Source organism: Penicillium verrucosum (assembly GCF_028828655.1).
Source record: "Penicillium verrucosum strain IBT 35672 chromosome Unknown utg000004l_segment0_segment0, whole genome shotgun sequence".
Taxonomy (NCBI): Eukaryota; Fungi; Ascomycota; class Eurotiomycetes; order Eurotiales; family Aspergillaceae; genus Penicillium; species Penicillium verrucosum.
In genome coordinates, this window is record NW_026643213.1 from 3,396,521 (window position 1) to 3,406,924 (window position 10,404).

A 10,404-nucleotide genomic window follows, 5' to 3' on the forward strand; every position below is an offset into this window, starting at 1 on the left:
AAGATCAGAAGGTGTCTCCTCCCAGGGGCGTGTGGCAGATAGTCTGTCGGAAGATGCTCGTCGAGACTGTCCTGCTGCATCTTGGACCAATGGATGCACCGTAAATGCTCGTTCCACTTCTGGCCCTTCTCGCCACTGGAGCTTGAAAGCCTACAAGGGCTAGTTGATTTAAATGTGATTTTCATTGAAGTGGCAGAATAGTTTGCGACTTGAGACAGGCTGATGTCTGTGAGGACATCTACAACCCGAAGTCATATCGAACCTCCCAAACTTGAGGTTTGAGTGGCCCGATTCCACGCAGATAGATACCAATAAAAAATGGATTTATCACTTGGGATATCAGCTAAGAACAATATAACTTAATCTTAATTATATGTAGAGAAAATTACAACTTTCAAAAGTAACCAAGAGGAAAGGTATACAAAAGACAACGCTACAACACAAAAGCTCAGACCAGCTGAATAGAAACAAAGCAAAAAATAGTTGATATTAAAAGCAGAAAAAGCAAAAAAAAGGAAAAAAAACCAATCCACCCTCAACCTTCGGGATAATTCAATTGAAGACCAAATCAAAGCATGATGTGATGAATCTCGCACCACTTCTTCTTGCAAGTAGCATTGCCAAAGTGATAAGATCCACCATTCGCCCAAATATGCTCGGCAACCTTCTTCCAAGATACCTTAGGTGGCTGATTCATGTTGATTCCGTGGTCAGCCAGTGAGCTGTAAGCATCGTGTTCTTCAGTGTGGATGGTGACGGCTAGGCAAAGGAGTCGGATCTTTAAGAATGGGACCACGTTAGTCTGGGTTATCGCGCAGTAAATACAGAACAATTTCTCAACTCACATCCTTTTCCTGCCATCTAGGCTTTCGCACTCGTTGGTCTTTAGACTTAGTGAGGGTGCGGTATCGGCCTCGCAATGTAGACTCCGCTTCCTTGAATCCACCAACTCGCTTGATGTCCTTGTATGAAAGTCCACGGCGCTTGCAATCGATAAGGAATGTGTTCCGCTCATCGGTGTAGTGTAATCCAGTTTCAATGCTGGCTTGATCTTCTCCGCTCTGCTGTGGGGATTGTTCCTCTTCGTTGGTTGAGGCAGAGAAGGATGAACTGAGGCTTTTTGGTGATTTCTGGTCAGGGGAAGCCGTCGGCGGTCTTGCCTGGTACATTGAGTGTGGTTCGGGTTGATACTGACGCACTTCAATGGAGGGAACGTAGGGTTCGCAAACTGGAAATTGGGAGATGTGGCTCATGGGGACGGTGGGCACGGTAGGCACAGATCGGGCCACAGCCATAGGCTCAAAAGGAGGCATAGGGAGTCCACGACTCGGTCCATAGTCATGGGGTGCAAGTTGACTGTATTCGTTTGGACCGGTGTATGCAGTGGAGAGTGGCCAAGGTGTACTGTAGCCGTTGCGGGTTCCCCAGCCGCTATCCTCTGATGAACAACCAGGGGCAGAAGTAGGATACCAGATATCATCATCGTCAAATGAAGCGCCGTCACACCATGTGAGATACCCATTCCAATTTCCCAGCCTTGAATCTGGACGCTGGATGGATGAAGGCACGAGATGTGCGTTGTTGTCTGGGTAATGGTTGAGGGGCGAAGTCATGGGATAGTTGGCGATGTTCGGGTTTGGGACATTGAATTGAGAGTTGGAAAAAACATTTTCATCCCGTGGGGTATCTGAGACCGCAAATGGTGAAAGAGAAGGCACTTCTTCAGTGCCCAAGCGAAACGGACTGCTAGCAACCGTGAACATGTTGCTCCGCGGTGCTGGATGAACTAGCCCAGCATGTGTTTCCACATTGCGTGTGGTGAAGGGCTTGTTGCAGTGGTCAAGTGAGTCAAGATCAGATTCATAGTAAGTGCTTCCAGTGCTCGAAAGGGCACTGTTGAGGTCCAGCTGTGTCCCGAATGGAGACACACTCTGTGAATACACAGAAGTGCGAGGGCCTTCCGCTCGGAGGGGCGTATAGCGCCTGTTCTCCATGAGAGGCGCTGGATGTCCCGGCAAACGATGCTGTTGGTTCAGCATGGCTTTAGAAGGCTTTCGGGGACGCTGTTGTGTTTGGAGTGATGGGGAAGAGAGCAAATGAAACTCCAGAGGGGAATTTGATGTGGAGGGGCAGAAGACTGAGTACCAATCGGTATGGTGAGACGGAGATTGTTTTACAAAGCGATCTGAACTCCCAAGGAAGTCCGACGAGTAATCAGATATTAGGTCGCCCGGTTCATGTGTATACTCCGGGTAACCAATCCATGGCTTCGGCATGGGAGTAGCAAGAACGTCTGCCATATAGATCACAGAGAAAACAAAAAATAGAAATATTAAACAGATTATACTGCGCAACCTAGATGAGATTGTCTTCCACGCTTCACCGCAACTACTGGCGAGTGTTGTACGCGGGTTGTCGCTGAGTGTGGACGACCGCTATCCCGGAGGTTTTCTCTTTGTCGGCCAGTATAAACTGGATAAGGTGTGGAGAATTCGAGGAGACCTGCAGGTTTGACCGTTATGAAAGGTTAGCGCTTTGTTGTTATATATGGAGAGGTTTCACCAGAACGGTTAAAACTGATTGGGCATCACTTACCGTATGCATACGATAGCAGGAAAATTGACTACCAGAACGCGGTACCGTAAGGTATGACGATGGCGAAAGGCCCTTTAAATAACTGTAATGAGTAGTCACAACCTCTAGTGACTCTCGCGTACCAGCTATGCTTCGCAATGGCACGGTTGTGCGGCTGTTAAGATATTGGTCTTGGCGGGATTGGGCTATAAATCGAGCCGTTAAATGCAATGCGGTCTCAGATCTGTCGGCAACTCAACCGTTAAGAGAAAGGAGGTGAGTCCCCAGACTGTTGTAGTTTCGATATCCCAGGTTGCAGGTTGCCAACACGGAGAGATTGTTTGAGAGACAGTATAAAATATGAAAGTTGGAAGTCGAGGATAGGGGATGGGATCGTATCAAGTTTATATCAATATACTAGGAGACACATCAGAGCTAGGGAAAGATATCGTCGTCTTTTAATAGACATCATGAATTGATCGAACCAGTGGCCACATGAACCATGTCTATCATATCCGCCAGTTCATTTCAACTTCTCGGCCCGTTTAATCTCAATCGAGGCCCGTGCCATTGCTAGATGAGAAAGAAGGATATAGGCCTGTTCTAGGTGTGTAGAGAAAAGGGAGAAACAAAGAGAAATATAGACATGGGTTGGTACTCAAGGGTTTCTGAACCCTAGCCAGGTCAGAAATCTCAGGTCTGGAAATCAGCTGGACCCCGGTCGTATACCTATGATCCACTTGCCGAGCGTTTCAGATCTTTTCTCTATTGTCTAGTGTTATGTCTTGATTTAGCCTCGACTTTGTGGGAGGCGAATGTATGTCTAGGAAAAGTGTGAAACCAGAGCGAATAGTGGACGGGTTGTATTCTCGACGGGCTTCGTGAAGAAGATCTTCGCTCCCGGCCGTTAGGTCCAAGTCAATATATCTCCGTTGGATATTTGTTTTTTTTTTTTTTTTTTTTTTTTCCTTTGCCCACTATATCTGTATTTCATCCCATCCTAAGTGCTGGGTGAATTGGCCCCGGAACTGCATCCCCGTTGACAACGGTCCCAGCATAGTATGCCGCGGATATCGTTGATCCCCACCATGTACAACCCTTGGCAGGGCTATGCACCCGTCTGCAGGTCTACCTGATCGACAAACTTTCTAGGGATCTATGACTTGGCGGTGGCTCGGGCAGTTTTGGAATGTTCCATCCTGAGCGGGTAGCCACAGAGAGCTTATGGGGAAAGCTAAGTGGCATCCGGGCCAATGAGACTAATGGGACCGATCCAACCTGCTTGAGAAAAAGCAATGTAAATAGGATACCGGTAGAAGCAATTTCCTGGTAGGAGGCTGGCTGGAGAAGATTCTGTCAATGGACGTGACCTATATAGTCTTTTAAGGCTTAGCGTCCAACACAGGAGTTCGTTGTGCCAACATGAGTTCATGAATGGCCCTATGAGATTTAGGGATGAGGATCGACAAGATTCTAGCCAGGATATTTTCTGCTGGGCTCCTCTTAGAATAGAGTGGCATTATATTTGAGTAAATTCAATCATCAAAACAAAACGCGTCACTAACGTCCACAACTGCTACTGCCGAGAAAAATAAATAAACATCGCGAACTTCACAGAAAAAAACTCCGTGCCCCTTTTCCCCGGATCTCCACCGTCCTAAAAATGGATATATTTAGAAGAAGCTTCTTTAACGACCGCTGGGATGGCCTAGGTGGCGTTGAAACTGGAAAGATCAAAAACGAGCCTGCAGCAGCGCGAACGCGCAAAGATTCCGTCCGGCCCCCTAGCTAGAAGGGGAGAACCTGCGCTCCCGATCCTGTGGGAAAGCCCCGAGTAAATTTCGTTTCTTTGAAGCAATGTTGTGTTGGTGTTACATGTCTGTGGAATTGCCGCCCTAGTGGGTTTGGGATTTACCTTTTCCAGGTTCCAGGTGCCTCAATTGACCGCTAGGCTTCATTTCCCGCATATGCAGATCATGGTTTGTTATTATTGCATATTGTTTTCAGAATAGTATTACCACGGTGATGTGTAGAATATGTCAGGCAGCATTAAGACCTAGATAAACCCGAAACAAATCTGGGGAAGGGATGTTGTGGGAACAGGCAGGTTGGATGCGTTGTGTTGCTACGAACAGTGGACCTAGGGATGATCAGCGGAGAAGCAAAAGGAAAGAAATCAGAAAAAGCAAAAAAAAAAGAGGTTGGTGTTGTCTAATTTGAAAGGAGTCTCTCGGCAGCCTGTTGTCCGTTGGTTGTCAGTTGGTTATTGATTGGTTGAATTAGGGCTCGGGGATCCCGGATACCGGGGTTGTGGGTAGGTACTTTCAGTGTCTGCTTTCGTGTAGTTTATTTTGGATTTGTTGGCACTAAAAAGATGTCAAATACATCAACAAAATAAAGGGCAATGGCTGTTTGGCTAAAAACAGAAACGAAAAAGCCTTCAATGGTTGGGACGTTTGAGACAGCAGCTGAAGGATTCTTCTTCATTCTCATACGGGGACTCGGCTCCTTCCTAACATAGACTCTACTTGTCGCAGACTAGGAATATGGGTTTCTAGTTGAGACATAATACGCAATTCAGAGGTGGGAGGAACAGTCCAACCTACCACATTCCAGGCCATGGCTTGCTGGCATGTAGCTATGCACTGTCGCGGTTAGTGCGCTAACAACTCCCAGTTAAAAGGACACATTGTGACACAGTGTTGGTTTCTGTTTCACAAATTCTACCTCCCACCGAAGGTTTCGGGAAGTATGCGGCATTTTTAGAGTCGGAAATTTTCAGTTATGGCCTCTACTGCCGGTAATATCTAATCTAGTCTTCCATGAGGCGGCGGGGAGATGTTACTCATGGATCGGAACTTAACCAGTGGACTGGGTTATTGATTTCCTGCTCTCAATTGGCTAAATGGTTGTTTTAATATTGACTTTGAGAAGGAGTACGTACACACAATACAAACCCATTCCCACTCAAGAGAGCGTAAAGTAGGAGAGAATATTACACAAATATCAAGGCAATAGAACAACACGATGTCTCTACTGGATTAAGGGCCCCGTAGAACTCATAATGATACCATTTTCTGGTAGGAAATGCCACATAGAAGAAGTCAGTAACGGCCATCCCCAGTGCAGACGCCAGACGTTTGAGCTCCCCCATCGCGTTCCCGCTTCCGTCGGCCAGCTGCGTCGTCCTAGGATATCAACCAGTCAAAAGGTCAGCCAATAGGGAGTGGTCTGAAGGGAATTTGACCATAATGAACTATGGAATGACTACTCCGTAGTTTCGAAGTAGAACTGCACAATGTCTTCGGGGAGATCATGAAACGGTGCGGATTATAGAGTAGATAGGTGGAATCCCAGAAGAAGGCAATGAGATGTTAGGGCAACAGAGAGCATGATGTGAACCAAGGCTTAGACTATGCATTTTTGGCTTGTGAATAAGCCAGTATAGATGAAAAGAAGGATATGTAACGGATAGCGAAATACAAACATCCAACTAGCTTGATATATATTCGGAGGCTGGTGAAGGTGAAATCATGTCCTTAAATATTATCTCCAGGCTAGAGCACCAAGTGGCCGGGAAATTGTCTACCAAGTTAGTGCGCAGATATATAGGGCATATGCTCTGCTTTCTACAAGTTTAGTTCTCTAGGATCCCCAAAATAGGTGTAGAGGTGTGAGTATTATATTGTAGTGCTTTGGGCAAATGGTAGCACGACCTGTTCCGAAGTAAGAAAGTGGTTATTCAAGACAGGATCCAAAATATGTATCCACATATCTAATCCTCATACTATCATTGTTCTTTAGTAATATTATATGAGTTTGACTCGCCACAGGAGGCAGCTTCAGCCGCAAACAAATAGCGAACTGGAAGGTGACAGAGTATACCACCTCATGCACTGGGACTCAACCTGATGGAAGGAGAAGCCATCAGGACCATCTCACTAGTAACCTTGAAATTACTGGGGATGTACTTTTATAATGCTCCAATGCTTCTGGAGAACAAGCCCAAAGCCATCAAATCCATGTAATCCATGAATAACCTGAACACTGACGTGGTCTGAGTACTCGCACTAATAACCTAACTCAGTCTTATTGATATCATGGAGTCCACGCGGGGGTACAGGCTAAGTTAGAAGCTTTGGCCGGCGACAGATTTTGTAATCATAAACTTCTTTATCGGAATTTGTAATATTACAGAATCGGTTGAATCCATCAAACTTCACGACGCCTGGTGCCTCCTTTAAGATATGAAACATGACTGCTCGTAGTCCCGCGGCCATTTCGCCGCTTGTCCCGGATGCGAAGAAACCTGCTAGTGCCTAGCCATGGCTTCGCGTATAGGACCCTACAATGATGATAGCGATCATCGCGATAACGTGGTATAGGAGTATGATGCCTGTTGCCCCTGAGCGTTCCGCGAACTCTTCCAAGGAAAGGGCAGTACACTGGAATCCAGAGAGTTTCCCGATGCTTTGTTATAGTTCAAAGAGAATGATGTACAGGGGCCCCTGGAGTTCGCAGCTGCTAGAAGAAAGACCACGGGATGACAAAAATGCTGTAGTTTATCCGGGATTCATGATATAACGCTCAAAGCCTCTCTTACTATGTACATACACGTAGGTAAACACTGCCGGAAAGGGAGGTTAGCGTCTGCGAGAAAGACGTGTATGTAAAGCAAGAGATTGCAAAAACATAATAGGAGGAAATATTAGGCAAACGGACAGACGGGCAGACGGTCCACCCGGCCGGCCGCACCGTCTTGTTGACAATTCAAGTGACTGGATTGAATATATCTCCAATGATAATCAGCATAGGGTCCACGCGGACATTGAAGCGGGTGGTGTAGAATTAATTTGTGCCCGGATATGACTGGTTAGAGAATGATTGGACAAGGGGCGTGATGTTAGTTAACAGTGAGAAGTTGAAACCCAGGTGTACACGGCCACAAGGAGTGACGCGAGCCATAACAAGGCAATTGGGTGTAGCAAAGTCATCGTGTTCTGCAGACCGCAGTTTGGTGATAGCATTGATTGTGCCCCGAGCGGCGAGACACATATAACGGTCAGGTGGCATGGGTGCCTAATGAGCTTAATCCTGATCAGGCGAGTCGAAACCAGCCTTGGTCAATGTGTAAAAGGTTACTTTTGGAGTTGCCCAGGCGGCTCCAGGGATGTTGGTATACCGTAGAGTCCATCATGGCGTGGGAAATCTGTTCCAAGCTTGAGAAATGTTGATAGGCCTAGCATCACTGTCATCTAATGGGCGCCACTATTTCGATAAGGTACATAAAGGTCCTGTATCACATCAAAGTTTCAGCCGTTGATAGCCACACTGGGCTTATCCGTTGGAGCCAGTCAGTGAGGCGTCAACTCAGTTGTCAGGTCGAGATGGGTCGTGTTGTGATAGTGCATGTTAACTAGCATTTTGAGAGTGGTCGGGGAACCTAATATGTAGCTCTGGGTTAAAAAGGCAACAAACCTAAGGGTAGGCAAATGAAAATAGAATACAGAACTCGTTCATTGGGTATCGAAAGCAATAAGGAAGACTCCACAAGGACGATGCAAGGGAACCTAGTAATGGCCGAGATGAAGTTGAGCATCCAGGCCACCTGGCAGGTAGGTACAGGTACTGGTACAGGAAGGAGAGCGCTATGAAGAATGCTCGAAGCTGGAACTCGAAGAATCCGACATTGAGGAACCTCTGACTGGCGCAGGCACAGGAGTACCGATACTTTCCAATCCTCGGGACTTTTCCAGAGCTCCACTGGAGGCATCGAGTTTTGCGTTCGAAGCAACAACAGCTTCCTTCTTGAGTCGCTCATAGTTGTCACCAGCTTCTTTGATCATCGCCTGGATCTCCACCTCACGAATCGCGATATCTGCCTTCTCCTTCCTCAATTCCTCCATCCGGCTGATCATCCGTGTTTTGGAGACTTCCATGGATGCGAGAGACGTGCGTAATCGTCCAAAACTGCTAGCTAGTCGCGGAAGAGATGTCACCCTGGGAGGGGTCTTCGGACGATCAATACCACCTGACTTGCCGTAGCCCATCGCCGCATGAAGCTGAGCAGCTTCATAGGCGGCCTTTTCCTCCACGTCAGAGTCTTCATCGGAAATACCTTCGGCATCCTCAATGAGATCACGCATGGCTTCACGGTCCTTCAGCTTCTTCTCGCGCTCTGCCTTTCGGCCGAGCGCCATCTTGCCATCCTCCGTGAAGAATTCCTCGAACCCTTCAGCAAAGTCCTCATCGTCCCGAACAAGTCTTGTGTCTTCCTCGACTTCTTTCTCCCCTCGTACAACCGCATCCCAGTCATCGATGTTGGCTGCATTGTTAACGTCTAATGAAATGAACTCGTCCGCTCCCGCACCGTGTTCCATAGCCAGACGTGTACGTCGGGCTTTTTTCTCCCGAATCTCGGCTTCGCTAGGGATGTGTGCTTGAGCCGGAACAGTCATAATCTCCCCGAACTTCGCTGCAACATCAACACTCTTGCTGGTTTCGTTGTCGGTTGTTGTCTTCGGTGTTGAGGGCGTGGACTCGCGAAGTTCCTTCAAATAGTCAGGGCTATAGGTAGGCCGGTCTGGGTCCTGGCCGAATCGCGCAGCAAGGGTTTCCGAAGACACTGAAGGCAGGACACCGGCGTTCCTTTCCATTGCCTTGCGCCCCAGACCGTGACGTTTCGGTAGGACTACTTCGCTATCTCCGTCTCCATCGTCCATTGACGTCTCGGCGCTAAATGACAACTGCAACTTGGATTTTTGCTTCGGCCTAGAGGCAGCTGGGCGCTTAACGACTGGCTCTGTAAATCTTCATGTCAGCTGCGACCTTGGTAGGCGAATATCTAGGGGTAAAAAAAAAAGTAATCGTGGCCCACATACCTGACGCAGCGCCTCCAGCATCATCTTCCTCGTCATCTCCACCGACCTTGCGGGGCTTTCTGCGATTTCCAAATTTAGAGATCATATTTGGAATTATCCAGCAATCAAGTGAGGCGAAAACAAAGGGATACGAATTGGTGGCGTGAACGTGAGCTTGAGGGAACAGCTGCTCTTATCGCGTATCTCGTATCCGGAATATTGTTTCTCCGACACAGCTTGCACCAAACTCCCAAAGCCACTGCGGAGACTTGAATCTTGCCAAACCCCAAGATACCCAACCAACTCGCCCAATATGCCTCAAGCTCAACCCGAATTGAAGAAGGTCAGTGCTGCTGCTCCTATTCTGTGTCGCTCTTTTTTTGGTTCCGAGATCTCAGCTGACGTCGTGTCGTTTCTACAGTACATGGAGAAGCGGGTCTTTTGCCAACTGAACGGCAACCGCAAAGTCATTGGTATTGTCCGAGGCTACGATGTATGTCCATGCCCCTTGACCTCGTCTTTCAGGATACTAGGGCATCCCTGGCCCGCCGGGAAAGACGAGACAAAGACAGTGCCAATCAAGCGGGGAATAACTAACGATGTTTTCGCCCAGGTCTTCATGAACGTTGTTCTAGATGAGGCATTCGAGGAGAAGAACGGCGGAGAGAAGGTCGCCATTGGCATGATCGTACATTCAATTCCTGTCGACAGATATTTAGAATCCCGCTAACAGATACTCGTTATCAGGTCATTCGCGGTAACTCCATCGTGATGCTCGAGGCCCTCGAGCGCATTACCGACAAATAAGCCACACATCTACACACAATCTACGACGTTTCCTTGATGGAAGGGGCACACATATAGGCGCCACTCGATCACAGAGTGCTGGGAAAAGATCTAATGCTACTGGGAGTTTCTGGGTCGGTTTCTCTTATGGGAACAATCAAAACCTTTTTTCTGTTCTACTTTT

General features: G+C 47.6%; 3 protein-coding genes across 3 annotated transcripts; 1 reads left to right on the forward strand and 2 right to left on the reverse strand.

The window, feature by feature from the left end:
- Nucleotides 1–568: 568 nt before the first annotated feature.
- Nucleotides 569–2,300, reverse strand: N7516_010558 (uncharacterized protein; the record flags this gene model as incomplete). Its single annotated transcript, XM_057223276.1, has 2 exons — nucleotides 569–778; nucleotides 846–2,300. The coding sequence occupies 2 exons, from the start codon at nucleotides 2,298–2,300 to the stop codon at nucleotides 569–571; spliced, it is 1,665 nt and encodes a 554-aa protein (XP_057070497.1).
- Nucleotides 2,301–8,222: 5,922 nt separating this feature from the next.
- Nucleotides 8,223–9,540, reverse strand: N7516_010559 (uncharacterized protein; the record flags this gene model as incomplete). The annotated part of the gene is made up of 2 exons (XM_057223277.1): nucleotides 8,223–9,376; nucleotides 9,456–9,540. 2 exons carry the CDS (start codon nucleotides 9,538–9,540, stop codon nucleotides 8,223–8,225), a joined length of 1,239 nt encoding a protein of 412 aa, XP_057070498.1.
- A 207-nt stretch (nucleotides 9,541–9,747) lies between these two features.
- N7516_010560 (putative small nuclear ribonucleoprotein SmG) lies at nucleotides 9,748–10,241 on the forward strand (the record flags this gene model as incomplete). Its single annotated transcript, XM_057223278.1, has 3 exons — nucleotides 9,748–9,927; nucleotides 10,048–10,122; nucleotides 10,182–10,241. 3 exons carry the CDS (start codon nucleotides 9,748–9,750, stop codon nucleotides 10,239–10,241), a joined length of 315 nt encoding a protein of 104 aa, XP_057070499.1.
- Nucleotides 10,242–10,404: the final 163 nt, after the last annotated feature.